The sequence below is a fragment of the Cololabis saira genome, chromosome 1 (genome assembly GCF_033807715.1).
Source record: "Cololabis saira isolate AMF1-May2022 chromosome 1, fColSai1.1, whole genome shotgun sequence".
Taxonomy (NCBI): Eukaryota; Metazoa; Chordata; class Actinopteri; order Beloniformes; family Belonidae; genus Cololabis; species Cololabis saira.
Window position 1 is genome coordinate 49,675,085 of NC_084587.1, and position 15,434 is coordinate 49,690,518.

Consider the following 15,434-nt stretch of genomic DNA (forward strand, 5'->3'; position numbering starts at 1 on the left):
GGCCGGTAGTGGCTGGAGTCGCTGGGGCGAGATGACTTGGGGAGATGTGGCAGGGAGGGGGGTTGAGGTGAGAGTCCTTGGAGCAGAAGAGGCTCCAGTCGGGGGAAGTTGCAGCAGGGCTGGGTGGGTGGTGGGAGGGGTGTCTGGTTGTTCAAAACGGTTGAAGAACCGGTTCAGGTCATTCACCCACTCCTGGTCCCTGTGCAGCGCAGGTCTGGAGTTGCTACGTCCTGATATGGTGTTCAGGCTCCTCCAGACCCCGCTGATGTCGTCCCGCTGCAGTTGGTCTTCCATCCTCCTCCTATGCTCTTCCCCTCCCTGATCAATGAAATCAATGTAGTTAAGGAAGAGAATTTCCTAGAGAGATTTGAAAGATTCTCTAAGTGGCATACTGTAATGAACGTAGTAGCTCGAATCCTACGGCTAGCAAAAAGAGACAAATCTCCAGAGCTCATAACAGTTGAAGAAAGGAGAAAGGCTAGTTTAGTGCTTGTGAGACTAGCACAGAGAGATGCCTTCAAAGAGGAGATACAGAAGCTCAAGCAGGGAAAATTGTCACATAATAATCTGGGCTGTGCGCACCCAAACGTGCGTCCTGCCCACCCAATCAAAGTTATGGGGATCCTTTATTTTTATTAAATAAATCATTTTTATTATTTGATTTTTTTATAAATATAAAAAAATATCACAGAATATCTGTACCGTTTCTGATTGGGTGGGCACTGGGCATCATTTTTAGACACAACAATGAAGGCATACCGCAAAAGTTGTGTCTCGGCGGAGGGACCCGACGTCCCAGCAAAATGAGCACAACAGAGAATTGTTCAGAACCATAGACATGTAACAGCACACAGAGCGCACACTAAAGGCTGATTTATGGTTCCGCGTTACACCAACGCAGAATGGTGCGCGTCGTAGCAAGGATCAGAACACCGGTCCCAAGCCCGGGTAAATGCAGAGGGTAGTGTCAGGAAGTGCAATTGGGTATGTTAATGCTGAGGAAGATAAAACATATGGGAATATGAACATGAATGAATATAAAAAGATATTGTAATGCTTAAGACATATATGACTGAAGGAATTGTGAGTTATATATATATTTTGTGAAGATGATTGATAATAAAACAGATGCGCAAGGAAAGAGAGAGAAACGCACTCAAACTGACTCTGTCCCGTGTTTTTCCCTGTTTATTCAGGTTTACCTGGCAGAGCAGTTTACAAAAAATATAATCTGTTACAAAGCCACATCCTGGGCGTGTAACATTAGCATACTGTGGAGAAGATAGATGAACTGATATGATGATACCATAGTTTTCTATGCATTTCGGGGGTTTGACCCCCCAAATTTTTTTCACCCGCGCCGCGTTGACGCACGGGCAGCATCGCCCACCCTTCATTTCAGTCTGCCCACTTTAGTGGGCCTCGCTAAATCCGGCCCTGCTGTGAACCGTATCAACCCCTCACCACCGTTCACATTCTGTGAGATGGACTGCTTTGGACTCTTTCTAACTAAATAGGGTCGGAAAGAAAGTAAGAGATATGGTCTGATATTCATTTGTTAAGCATCAAGAGCCATTCACATTGAGATGCTTGAGGATCGAACAGCAGATGCATTCATTAATGCTTTTTGATGTTTTATAGCTATCCGAGGACCCGTAAGAGAGATCAGATCAAGGAAAAAATGTTGCAGGGGCTAAGAATTAACTCTCAAAAGCTCTAAAAGAAATGGACAAAGACAGAGTGGCTGCTTATGGCACTTTTGCACTAGGACTTACTCGGCCCGACTCGGCTCGTCACGCCTTTACCCGCCTCTACCCGTTTGTTTTTCCACGGCCAGGGGAGAAGTGGGGGGGGTGGGGTGAAGCTGCTGTGACGTACTCGATTGCGCAACCGCTTTGTTCGTGTCGGCGCTGATCAGAAATCAGCTGGAGCCGGGAGCGGCTGAGAGTAAAACAGCCCGTATATATCCCTTTTTTAATTCTCTCATCAGTCACCAGGTTTATGAACATCTGCACCTCAGAGTTGGATCACCAAACAGACGTTTTGCGCTTTATAATAAAATCGCCGCGGGTCGCTCTCGCGCTGACTCCCGCTTCCTGATTCAAACGTCTGCCGGCCCCGCCCCCGACCAATCAGTGGCGCGGAGGGTGGTGACGTCAGAAATAGTCCCTGCTCAGCCCGCAAAGAACCTCGCCAGAATGGTTACAGAAATAGTATCGGCTTGGAGCGGCTCTACCCGTCTCAGCCCCTAGTGCAAACGTGCAAGACGGGGCCGCAGTAACTGAATGTATTTCCATAGTTACCAAAATGTGTAACATGTTCTTGTGTTGAGAGATGCATAACCGGTCTTAATCTCAGAGTTCTTCTCTCATACTTCATTTGTGTGTTGCTGAAAAATTACTAGATTTATTCAAGGTCAAAGGTGATCATAAATCATAGTAATTGGTGGGAGTGTAACTGTCTGTGACACAGAGTTAATTGTTCAGAGTTCATTTTATAACATTTTACATGTTATAAAAAATACAAACATATCCAAGTTCATGAAGTGTTTAAATTGATTAATAAGAGAGTTTAGGATATTTTATTTTGAAAGTGTGTGGTCACATCCCCTGGTCTGTCGTGAGGGTCAACTGAGAGATTAGGGGTCAATAGAAAAATGCGGCAGGAAGGCGTGACACGGGATGAGAATAATTACAGTGCGTTCAAGAGGCGCAAACGGTAATTGTGTTTGTCTTTTACATGTCTTTGTTTTGTGGTTGTGTACAGATGCTTTGAGCAGAAAGTGGACACTTCATGGGTTTATTCGTTGACGTTGGGTCAGTGTTTAGTAACAATGGACTCTCTGCTTTTTTTTGTAGTTTTCACAGTTTTCTCAGTGTTCTATGATTTTGCCAACGGAGGAGAATGAGAATAAAAGAATGAAAATCAAGACATCAGTTTGAATGGTGGCCTTTGTTAAACCGTTGTAGCTACACCTCCGCTGCTCCTGATTGGTGGGCGGCTGCTCTGCAGCGAGGCCCCGCCCCCAGGAGCGCTGTTTATTGGATAGAATCTTTTCAAAACTCCCGCCTACACATGTGTAAATGGATGGAAAAGTCTTGGTCTGGAGACTCAATTATACACTAGAGCAGAGAGGATCCTTTCTGAAACAAAGTTTAGAGTTAAAGTAGGGCTGGATATATCAGAAGAATATAAATAATCAATGGAATTCCCCAAGGAATTGCCATTAGTCCAGTTTTATTTAATATAATGATTAATGACATTTTTATGAATCTAGATAGAAAGATTTGTTCGTCCTTATATGCGGATGATGGAGCAATTTGGATTAGGGGGAGAAATGATACAAATGTTTTGAAAAAGATAAAGGAGGCTATTCTGAAAGTAGAACAATGGTCCTACAACTGGGGATTCAAATTTTCAACCGCTAAGTCTTGTTATATGTACCTCACCAGGAAGAAAAAGATAGATGAACAGAGTCTTAGTTTATATGGGCAACCAATAGAAAAAGTCAAGGAATTTAAATATTTCGGGATATGGCTTGATGAAAGGTGTACATGGAAATTTCATGTTGAAAAACTAGAAACAAAATGGAAAAAAATAGTTAATTTAATGAGAGCTATATCTGGATATAACTGGGGAGCAGATAATATATATATATATATATATATATATATATATATATATATATATATATATATATATATATATATATATATATATATATATATATATATATATATATACATATATACATATATACATATATACATATATATATATATATATATATATATATATATATATATATATATATATATATATATATATATATATATATTCCACCATGGTTTTTCCATAAGTTAAAGTTGATTTTAGTATTATGAACCTAAAGAAGGATTGGATGGAAAGGGAAATTGGACACTGTGCAAAGCAGTAGATAAAGAATCATGTTTACAGGTTTTTACAGATATTCACTGATGGCTCAAAAGATCAAAACGATCGTGTTGGTACAGGAGTTTACATCCCACTTTTCCAAATTAAACTGAGCAATAGGATAACTGATCGACTTTCAGTATATTCAGCAGAGATGATGGCAGTTATTTTTGGGCTTCAGTGGGTGCAGGAGGTCCGACCAGACAGGGTGTTGATGTGTGTAGACTCTGCAGCAGCTACTGAGTTTACAGACTAGGAAATCACTCGATTTGCTATATGAAGTTCTTCAGTGTCTGTTCAGGACTCAGAGAATGGGGATCGAGGTAGAATTGTGCTGGGTACCTGCTCATGTGGGAATACAAGGAAATGGACGTGCAGATAAGCACAAGACATATCACTGATATTCAATTTGGAAAAGGTGAAGCTAAAGCAATAATCAAAAAAAAAAGTAAGGGCATAACTTATTATATAATACAAAACACAGTCAGAGCACAGAGTATCAAGGGAATAAGTAGAAGAGAGGAGGTAGTTTTAACAAGACTAAGATTTGATCACACTGGACTAAATGAAACTTTATTTTTATTGGGAAAAGTAAATTCAGACCTTTGTAATGTATGTAAGAAAACAGAAAACGCTGAACATGTAATTATGCTATGTACTAAATATATCAAAGAAAGGACAAGGTTGAAAGACAGGGTAAAAGAGGCAGGTGAATCTGACAGGGATACTGGGCACTAAGGGTGATAAGGTGTGGGAGACACAGAGAGGGGTCATAGAGTTTCTAAGAAAAAATGGCTTGTTTTACAGGATATAGTGAGTATAAAGCGGTTTATTTGTTTTATTTTTATTTTATTCATTTATATATTTTTGTTTGTTTGTTTAGAGTTTTTTTCTCTTTTCATTATTATTATATATTAGATAATTTAATGTAAAGCTATAGACAACTAGATCCTGTCCTACATACTCCGGTTCGGTAGGTGGCGGTATGCACCTTACAACTGGTATTGCAATCCGCCAAAAAACGCAAAGAAGAAGAGGAAGAAACTCCCGCCTCGTTTCTCTCTGTCCTGATTGGTGCGGCAGGACTCGTCCCGCGCTCGCCGGTATTTAAGGAGGTTTTCCGCTGCTGAAGACACGGTTTCTCTTGACACCAGTTCCAGAAAGACATTATCAACATGAGCGGCCGCGGAAAGACCGGAGGGAAAGCCAGAGCGAAGGCCAAGACCCGCTCCTCCCGTGCAGGACTGCAGTTCCCAGTGGGTCGTGTCCACAGACTGCTGCGTAAAGGCAACTACGCTCAGCGCGTCGGTGCCGGCGCCCCCGTCTACCTGGCGGCTGTGCTGGAGTATCTGACCGCTGAGATCCTGGAGCTGGCTGGAAACGCTGCCCGCGACAACAAGAAGACCCGCATCATCCCCCGTCACCTGCAGCTGGCTGTCCGCAACGACGAGGAGCTCAACAAGCTGCTGGGGGGGGTCACCATCGCTCAGGGCGGCGTGCTGCCCAACATCCAGGCGGTGCTGCTGCCCAAGAAGACCGAGAAGGCCGCCAAGGCCAAGTAAAGCTGCTACTGAACCCCGAACCACAACGGCTCTTTTAAGAGCCACACACTCCTCTGAGAGACACGATTACCAGATAACAATTACTATGAGATTGTTCTGCTTGTTTTCTCACATGTAAGTCGCTTTGGATAAAAGCGTCTGCTAAATGACAGTATAAAACCACTAAAGATCAATCCACTAATACAACGACACACTTTAAAAGCACAAAAGGTTGTATGGAGCAGTAACATCTGCATTTATTGGAAACTAAATTGTCTCAGAAGAAACGACCAATAACTACGATTGTTTAAAAAAAACATTTAACATTTACAATAGGATTATAGCACTAACTAGTTCATCGGTTGTCTGCTGGTTGAAGTGAGGCTCTGTAATTAAAAATGATTTTCAGAGGTAATTAAATATATATACATATAGCATAAATAGCATGTTTGTGAAATGATTTACTTTCTCTATAAAGGAAAATGTGTTCACTGGTGTTGCTTCAGAAACTTAGAAGTGACCTGTTCAAATCCAAAAGTCTGTCTGTTAATCTAACGTGGAAATAAGCAATTGCTCTTTTTTGAAATAGGAACTGATAAAAGGAAATTATAAAATATATTACTACCGATTTTCCAGTAGATGGCATTAACACACTGTAATACAACATCCATTAAGGCGGAGAAAACCCGTCCCTGTCCTCTAACACGTCCTCCAAAAAAGTACACATTCTTTTTTCCTTACCAGTTTACACACTATAACTGCCCAGCTACTGGGGGTTGGTTTCTAGTGATTGGAGTAAATAAACTAATAAATAAATTAACTAACTTACACAACCGGGACAGAGAGACAGCAGGGGGCGGGGCTCCGGACTAGGCGGGAGTTTTGAAAAGATTCTATCCAATAAACGGCGCACATTGAGGCGCGAGCTCGTTCTCGGGGGGGGCGGGGCTGCAGAGCAGAATCCACCAATCAGGAGCGGAGGTCTGGACCGCGTCACCGAGTCACACACTATAAGAGCAGCGAGTCTCGCTTCTCCCAGCATTACTGTCCTGATCCACAACCAGTCGCCATGGCCAGAACCAAGCAGACCGCTCGTAAGTCCACCGGAGGCAAAGCCCCCAGGAAGCAGCTGGCCACCAAGGCCGCCCGGAAGAGCGCCCCGGCCACCGGCGGAGTGAAGAAGCCTCACCGCTACAGGCCCGGTACCGTGGCTCTGAGGGAGATCCGCCGCTACCAGAAGTCCACGGAGCTGCTGATCCGCAAGCTGCCCTTCCAGCGGCTGGTGAGAGAAATCGCTCAGGACTTCAAGACCGACCTGCGCTTCCAGAGCTCCGCCGTCATGGCCCTGCAGGAGGCCAGCGAGGCTTACCTGGTGGGGCTGTTCGAGGACACCAACCTGTGCGCCATCCACGCCAAGAGGGTCACCATCATGCCCAAAGACATCCAGCTGGCCCGCCGCATCCGCGGGGAGAGAGCTTAGACCGTCTCCACTGTAACCACAACGGCTCTTTTAAGAGCCACCAACATCACCACTAAAGAGCTGCTTCCAGCAATCCCATTAATAGTTGCTACATTGTCGCAAAGCACAACATGATTCCCTCAGTTAATGGTTTAGCTCTTCCTCTATTATAATTAATATGCTACACCTAACATGACTATAAGATCTTAAAAATGCCCTAGTATTTTCTTTCTACTTATATAACCTACATTCCCTGCATCTTCCATCTTTCAGCCCTTTTATTTTACATATTTATGTAACAAAATACATTTTCAAGTTTTGAATTCTGTAAATTTCACATGAAAAAATAACTACATATCACAATAATCATGAAAATTGTACATTCATTTGACTTTAGTGGAATTTATTCATAATTGGAGGATGAACAATAGTGAAAAACATTTTCATGTTTATATTTGTTTTTATACCACTGTCATACCAAAACGTTTTTTTTCCCTCTACACACATCATGTACTAATCCAGTAGGTTTCCATTGCTGTGCTGCTGTACTTTGACATTTGGTCTTAATAAAAGTTCTAGAAACTTTTTTTTTTTATCAAAACATTTCAAAAGTAGAAAATGACTAAATTTGATTCAAAGTGCTCAAGATATTAAGACATTGATGGACTGTGTCAAATTTATGACTTGAACTGTAATCAATCATACATTTGTAATGCATACATTAATACATTGTCACAAAGCACAACATGATTCCCTCAATTAATAGCTTTCCTCCTCTTGCGCTAATAGTCAACATCTAATATGAGCAGTATAAGATCTTAAACATACACTAGTACAGATAGATTTTATAACCTACGTTACCTGTATCATCCATATTTCAGCCCTTTGTTTTATTTATGTTAAGAAAAAAAATTTTTTTCAAGTTTTAGATTCCTTAAATTTCACACGAAAAAAATATCACAATAATCATCAAAACGGTACATTCATGTGAGTTTAGTGGAATTTATTAATAATTGGAGGAAGAACAATAGTGAAAAACATTATTTTCATGTTTATATTTGTTTTTATTCCACTGTCATACCAAAACGTTTTTTTTTTCCCTCTACACACATCATGTACTAATCCAGTAGGTTTCCATTGCTGTGCTGCTGTACTCTGACATTTGGGTTTAATAAAAGTTGTTCTAGAAACTTTTTTCTTTTCATCAAAACATTTCAAAAGTAGAAAATGACTAAATTTGATTCAAAGTGCTCAAGATACTTTAACTTATAAAAATGTAATCAATAACACATTTGCAGTTGCATGAGTACCACAATATTTTCTTATAAGAAAACAATATTTCTTATGTGACACAATTTGCCTCTTAAGGAAGATGTGGTTGCTCTTAAAATACTGGTACTCTTTAAATACTAAGATACTGCAAAAAGTGTCCTTATCTATTAAACAGTTATAACACACAGTCATATTGAATAACTGCCAGATATTGAAAGTTGAAGTTATCTTGGGAAAGGAATGGGCAGGAGCACTGATTCTTTGCACATTTGGCAATTCTACAGCCATAAAATCAAAATAAATCCAGGCAGCTTGAATGTGATTACAGTAGTAAAAGGGTTAATAGGCCGTATTAAAATATGCTGAAGTCTGTGAGTGAATTATTGATTAAGATACTTTGAAATGTATAGTGGATTAAAAAAAAAACAACCTACAAATAAAAGAGAAATGGGTTGAAACCTGATTTTTGTAAATCCTTTGAAACTGTCATTTTACTTTTGTGTAAAATATAGTAATGATCCCTTGAATATACATTGAATACATTGAGGGTAATTGTGCAATTTATTGTTGAAAAAAAACAAATAGATAGGAAAACAACTCTCAGGATGAGGTGGTGGCTCTTAAAAGAGCCTTTTTCGTTTCCTCCAGCAGTGATGCTTCACTTCTTCTTGGGTGCTACCTTCTTGGCTTTGGGCTTGGCCACCTTCTTGGCGGGGGACTTGTTGGCTTTGGGGGCCTTCTTCACCACCTTCTTGGGGCTCTTGGCGACCTTCTTGGGGCTCTTGGCGACCATCTTGGGGCTCTTGGCGACCTTCTTGAGCGCTGCGGGCTTCTTGACCTTCTTGGGGCTCTTCTTGGCCGCTGCTGGTTTCTTGGCTGCTGCGCTCTTCACCTTCTTCGCTGCTGCGGGTTTCTTGGCGGCGGGCTTCTTGGTTTTAGGAGCCGCTTTCTTCACGGGAGCTTTAGCCTTCGTGTCAGTGTTCTTGCTGATCTTGAAGGAGCCGGAGGCCCCGGTCCCCTTGGTCTGGACCAGGGTCCCCTTGGTCACCAGGCTCTTGATGGCGGTGTTGACGCGGGCTTTGTTCTTGTCCACGTCGTATCCTCCGGCGGCCAGAGCTTTCTTGACGGCGGCGGCGGACACGCCGCTGCGCTCCTTGGACGCGGCCACGGCCTTCACGATGAGCTCTGCCGCGCTGGGGCCGGCCTTCTTCGGCTTGGACACCTTCTTCTTGGCGGCTTTGGCCGGAGCCGGAGCTGGAGCTACTTCTGCCATGTCGAGCTGCTGCGAGAATCACTGCTAATGATGAGAAGCCGGAGCTCCGACGGAACTTAAACACACCATGAGAACCGTGGAGACTCAACCCGCAGCGCCGCTCCGTCATGGCGGACGGACGGCTCCGCTTGTGTTTTCTCCTCGTCGATAAAGGAGGAAAACTGAGTGCTGGAGCCGCGTGAGACGCCGCCGTGAGCAGAGAGGACGGCGGACTCGTGTCTCCGGGGGTCCAGCTCATGTCCAGCTCGGATGTCTCTGCGGTTTGTCCCGGGAGACTTCAGACGTCCCGGAGTGGCCGCGCTGCTCGGCACATTTCCTCTTTTATTTTTGTTTTAAAATGCCGTGAAATACGTTGAGCGCTACGTAAATATGTTGTCAAAGAGACAAAAGGTAAGCCCCCATTTATGAAGCCACGACACCCGTCTGGTGGTCGTTATTTCTTTATAAAGGGGAGATAATGATGCAGCATCAAACACACTGATGGAGGTCCATTCCTGTCAGACTTCCTGGGGGAGATTGTCAGCTCCAAGATTGAATCAATTGCTAACCTTTTCTTCACGGAGAAAAGATTAACGTGATTCCTTTCTGAAATCTTAAATGTAAATAAATGAATAAACACTCCGCTGATATAGTGAGATAGTCGTGTATTTGGCGAACATTGCGGTCTCTGCAATATCTGAAACGTGGCTCAACAGTGAAATGCGAATGGACTTTGAAATGAAGGGTTATGAAATGATATTTAAAAACAGAAAAACAAAAGTGGATTTGGTGTGGCTCTTTTTTTGCACAAGAATATCAATTATAAGATGATAGTATTCAACTGTGGGGATTACAATGTTGATCTCCTAAACCCAAAAACAGAATGACAGAAGAGTTTAATAATACCATGTAGTACAGCCTAAGCCTGTATCCTAAAATCACCAGACCATTAAATTGCATTAAATTGTACAACCTTAATTGACAAAATGTCCCAGAGAACCGTTTAACTGGAATATTAATAAATGACATAACAGTGTTCACCATCTATGATCGCAACTATAAGAAAGTTGATGAAAATACCAGACCACAGACAGTTTAGGACAGATGACTCCTTGATGCCTCTAAAAGCCGAATTGATGAGATAAGATTGAGGATAAATATATAGAAACAAATTACGTAAATGCAGCATATGAAGACTTTTGAGAATATTTAAATCATTATAGGATAAAAAATTGTCCTGTTAAGGAAGATACGAGGAAAAACAGGCAAAAAAAAGAGCAGTGGCTCTCGAAAGGATTACAAAACGCATGTAAAAAAAAAAAAAAAAACTAACATTTTAGGGAATTTATAAAACATCGAACAACTGAACCAGAAAAGCCATAGAAAAAATATAAAAATAAGTTAACTAATATTATAAAAGCATATAAAAAGGAATATTAATATAAATTATTGGATACAAATTATTAAAACTACATGTACCATTAAATATCGTTATGAGAAAAAAACTCTAAATATAACAGTTACCTTCAGTATTTTAAAGATAATTATGTGGTAAATAAATTAGTTATTTTGTGAATGTTGGACCAAACTTAGCAGAAAAAATAGCTGTGTCAGAAATAGCAACTAATTTAAATTACATTGAGAGTAATACTAGTTCAATGTATCTTAATATCATACAAGATAAATAAATCATTGATATTGTTAATGATTGCCAAAACAATATGGATCCAGATCAAACCAGTAAACATCACTAGCCGTAACCGATCTCATTGAAGAAATTACCAATATCACAGACCGTAAGAAATTAGCTATATTCATATATCTAAAGAAAGCTTTCAATACAATGAATAATGGCATCTTCATAAAAAAATGGGAACGTTATGGTACGTACATCAATTCACGGCGTAAAACTATGGAACAAGCTAAAGAAGGAGCTAAAACAATGTCATAATTTAACACAATTTGAAAGGATCAGCTAATTTTCACAAAATACAGAAATATTGGAGGGTGAAAGTACAAATGTGTAAATGTAAACTGAGGTATGCTCAATGTGTGTAAATAGACAAAAATACAAAAAATATATTAAAGACTTCTAATTTTGTCAGAAGCAACACATGTCAGTTTTTGAAGGTCAACTTTCAGGCCAGTGTATGCAAGTTTATATGTCTAAGAGTACATATGGGTATGTGTACTGGTGTTTGTGCAGTGTCTTGTGCTGACCAGTCGGGACAGGGGACTTCCTGTTCTGTCATGGGGGGATGCATCTACTTGTCATTGATGTATCTTGATCCAGATTTATCCGAATATTACAAGTGCAGACCCAGGGGATGCATGATAAGTTTGCCAGCTTTGATTAATAACCATTTGTGCACATTTAAACTATATTTAAAAAAAAAAAAAAAAAAGACTGTTCGGCTACTGCCAGTCTTTAACCGCTACAGTATTAAGCACAACGTGGTTGCAACTTAGAGAAGAGAAACATGAGCTCTGCAGATTGGGTGTGTGGCTCTGAAAAGAGCCGTTGGTTTGTATTTGGTGTTGGTCTACTTGGAGCTGGTGTACTTGGTGACGGCCTTGGTTCCCTCGGACACGGCGTGCTTGGCCAGCTCCCCGGGCAGCAGGAGGCGCACGGCGGTCTGGATCTCCCTGGAGGTGATGGTGGAGCGTTTGTTGTAGTGAGCCAGACGAGACGCTTCGGAGGCGATGCGCTCAAAGATGTCGTTGACGAACGAGTTCATGATGCCCATGGCCTTGGAGGAGATGCCGGTGTCGGGGTGGACCTGCTTCAGCACCTTGTACACGTAGATGGCGTAGCTCTCCTTCCTGCTCTTTCTCCTCTTCTTGCCGCCTTTCCCGGCGGTCTTGGTCACGGCTTTCTTGGAGCCCTTCTTGGGCGCGGACTTGGCGGGTTCAGGCATGTTTCCTTCCTTCAGAAACGAATGAACTGCTTCGATCAGAGAGGCTGCTTTTATACAGCTGCAGGCAAACCGCGCTGCGCCGTCGCTCCTCTGTGATTGGTCGAGACTCCGCTGGTTGTTCAGCATGTCGGTGATTGGACGGCGGCAGACGGGGAGGTGACGCAGCACAGCCGCTGTCGAAGCTGCTGCTTTTATCACACCTAGTATGTTTATCTTATATGTATTTTATTCACAATACTTTAATCGTCTGTTCTGTCTCCTGTTTTGCAACTTTATTTGCCCCACGCTGCACGTATTTTTTTCTTTTTTACGGTTCTCACACACAACCGACCGTTAGTCTCTTTTCTTCTCTTTTTCCGCTATTCAGTGACGTAAACACTCATTGCGTGGGCAAAGAAAATACATTAGATCAATGCTCTGTGTTTTTATCCAACATCGGAAAAATATAATTTAAATGAAATATTTTCAGGTTGAAACACCTGCACGCCCTCCTAATTATTTTATATTTACTCTCATTTGACTTTTATTCGTTTTCCAGTTGTATGTGATGTTTGGACCATTACATCAGAGCAGTTTCTATTTTAATGACATTAAACAGTAAATACTTTATTCAGCAGATGTAAAGCACCAGACTGCAACAGGATGAGGAGAAAGTGGAGCTGGACTGAAATGAGACCCAGCAGTGTTTTTCTTTCACATGCTGATCAAACTTGGTGCTAAACTCATCGTAACCAGGAACTGCATGTTCAAATGAGCAAGTCAGTCATGGTTTGTGGAGTTGGACTCGCCGCTGCAGGACCAGTATCTTTCTACATGCTTGGTCTCGTGTGGTGAAGTTACACAAGTGCTGCAGTGAGCGGATTGAACAGGAAGTTTGTAGGTTTATAGTGGACCGAGATGTAGGTTATTTGATGAGTTTATTATAGACCACCATATTCTGATGTAAGAAATATTAAAGTATAAAAGTACAGAGGCATAGGAGCTCTTATGGTTGTAGTGGGTGGCCCTGAAAAGGGCCGTTGTTTGGTTGAAACGGTTAGATGGTTTAACCCCCGAATCCGTACAGGGTGCGTCCCTGTCTCTTGAGCGCGTACACCACATCCATGGCGGTCACCGTCTTCCTCTTTGCGTGCTCGGTGTAGGTGACGGCATCACGGATCACGTTCTCCAGGAAGACCTTCAGCACACCGCGGGTCTCCTCGTAGATCAGACCGGAGATACGCTTCACCCCCCCGCGGCGAGCCAGACGGCGGATGGCGGGTTTGGTGATTCCCTGGATGTTGTCACGGAGGACTTTACGGTGACGCTTAGCGCCTCCTTTACCGAGACCCTTTCCTCCTTTTCCTCGTCCGCTCATGTTTGCTGCTAGATTTTCTGGTTCAAAGTGTCTCAGGTCTACTGAATGCTGCTTATAGCTCTTGTCTGAGGACGTGTTAGAAGACAGGGGCGGGCCTGCTCTTCTTCTCGTGGTTAAACGGTTGTTGGTGAGTAGTTTGTGTGTCAGCGCCTCCTACTGAAAAACAACTGGTAGTAGCCTCGTGTTTTGTGTTTTCGACTGAACGAGGGTCGATTTCACATCGTGTGTGTGTGTGTGTGTGTGTGTGTGTGTGTGTGTGTGTGTGTGTGTGTGTGTGTGTGTGTGTGTGTGTGTGTGTGTGTGTGTGTGTGTGTGTGTGTGTGTGTGTGTGTGTGTGTGTGTGTGTGTCCCACCTTCAGCCTTTACCAGAAATGGTAGCACTTCTTTCAAACTGCAGAACAGCTGAACACGTGTTGAATCTGAAATACCTTAGTAGGTGATGAAGTGATAATGAATCATGATAACGAATCGTGTGTGTGTTTTCTCTTGATAAAAGGTCTGAAAAATAAATATAGATGGTATCTTAATCTTTGTTGTACCCCAGCTGTTTTATCAACGTACTTTACTTTCTTTATTGTCAGTTATATCTGGCCTTGTCTTATATTCATACGTAATTATTAAATGTCATGTTTTATCTTTGAGTCAGACAGCTTCAATACAATGTTTGTTTTGTAGAATAAAGCCTAGAAATGCTTGACAGAATCATGTTACCCATGAAACATCAAACTAATAAGTCTGTTAGCATGGCCTGTAATAGAGGATGTTCTTCCACCTTCTTGCAGTTGCTGAATGACAGTTAAGTCTGTCGAGCCTGTGTTTCGTGGGAAGACGAAGTCTGCAAAAGTACTCAATAAACTTGTGACTCTTCTAAAATACATGTTCATTCAGTACCCATTTACTTCCTCCCATCAGGGAGCTGTTTGACAAACAGGAGAAGCTTCCAGAGACAGAGATTTTTCTTTCTGTGTGTTACAGTTCATGCATCAGTGATCACTGATGAATCAAGTTTGAATAAATCCAACGCCTGCAAACAGAAACATGTACATATTTGTTGTTGGAAACCATGAAAAAACTTACAAAAGGATTCTTCTTTTACTAAAGTTTTAATGAAATCCATATTTATCTCCTGGTCCCTTCAAGACACAAACAGGAATGACATGACGCAGGCTCTCTTAAACCTGAACAGAATGGAATGCTGAAAGAGTTCAACTAGTGCTTAGTTCTGAGGGGGTCCCACTAAATACTGGTGTTTGCTCAGAGTCATTTGGTTCTGAACATTGCATGGTTTCATTTTGTCTTCTTCTTATCTGGATGTCGTCTAACATGGGTTTTCTATAGCTGATGCCTTAATTAAAACATGGGACATTAAAGCCAACAACAATCAACGTCCAGACAATCCACCTATAAATTAATCCCACCGTCTCTACTACCATTTTTTTAACTTGATAAAAAGTCTGAAAAAGAAATATAGATTAGAAAGGAGAATTGGGGTCTCCAGGAAATATCTGGTTTAGAGCGGCAAGGTATGGATGTGTGTCCAAGTTAAAGGACACAGATACGGATTTCCAGGTCAAATGAGTTTAATTAACTGTGGTCTGTAACAATACAAACAAGAGAAAAACGTATTAATATACTGAAACCAGAATACAAAGTAAATAACATAACATACATGTTTCATTAGCCAAATATTACAGCAAATTAC

At 41.7% G+C, this 15,434-nt stretch overlaps 5 protein-coding genes across 5 annotated transcripts; 2 read left to right on the plus strand and 3 right to left on the minus strand.

Moving 5' to 3' along the window:
• The first annotated feature begins 5,090 nt into the window (after nucleotides 1-5,090).
• On the plus strand, nucleotides 5,091-5,495 carry LOC133447064 (histone H2A-like). Its single transcript, XM_061725494.1, has one exon. It carries the CDS (start codon nucleotides 5,109-5,111, stop codon nucleotides 5,493-5,495), a length of 387 nt encoding a protein of 128 aa, XP_061581478.1. The 5' UTR covers nucleotides 5,091-5,108.
• A 1,048-nt stretch (nucleotides 5,496-6,543) lies between these two features.
• LOC133447037 (histone H3) lies at nucleotides 6,544-6,954 on the plus strand. The gene has a single exon (XM_061725441.1). It carries the CDS (start codon nucleotides 6,544-6,546, stop codon nucleotides 6,952-6,954), a length of 411 nt encoding a protein of 136 aa, XP_061581425.1.
• Nucleotides 6,955-8,764: 1,810 nt separating this feature from the next.
• On the minus strand, nucleotides 8,765-9,478 carry LOC133453901 (histone H1-like). Its single transcript, XM_061733127.1, has one exon. The coding sequence runs from the start codon at nucleotides 9,476-9,478 to the stop codon at nucleotides 8,864-8,866; it is 615 nt and encodes a 204-aa protein (XP_061589111.1). The 3' UTR covers nucleotides 8,765-8,863.
• A 2,521-nt stretch (nucleotides 9,479-11,999) lies between these two features.
• Nucleotides 12,000-12,376, minus strand: LOC133453918 (histone H2B-like). Its single transcript, XM_061733128.1, has one exon. It carries the CDS (start codon nucleotides 12,373-12,375, stop codon nucleotides 12,001-12,003), a length of 375 nt encoding a protein of 124 aa, XP_061589112.1. The 5' UTR covers nucleotide 12,376; the 3' UTR covers nucleotide 12,000.
• Nucleotides 12,377-13,420: 1,044 nt separating this feature from the next.
• Nucleotides 13,421-13,741, minus strand: LOC133447181 (histone H4). The gene has a single exon (XM_061725700.1). It carries the CDS (start codon nucleotides 13,730-13,732, stop codon nucleotides 13,421-13,423), a length of 312 nt encoding a protein of 103 aa, XP_061581684.1. The 5' UTR covers nucleotides 13,733-13,741.
• Nucleotides 13,742-15,434: the final 1,693 nt, after the last annotated feature.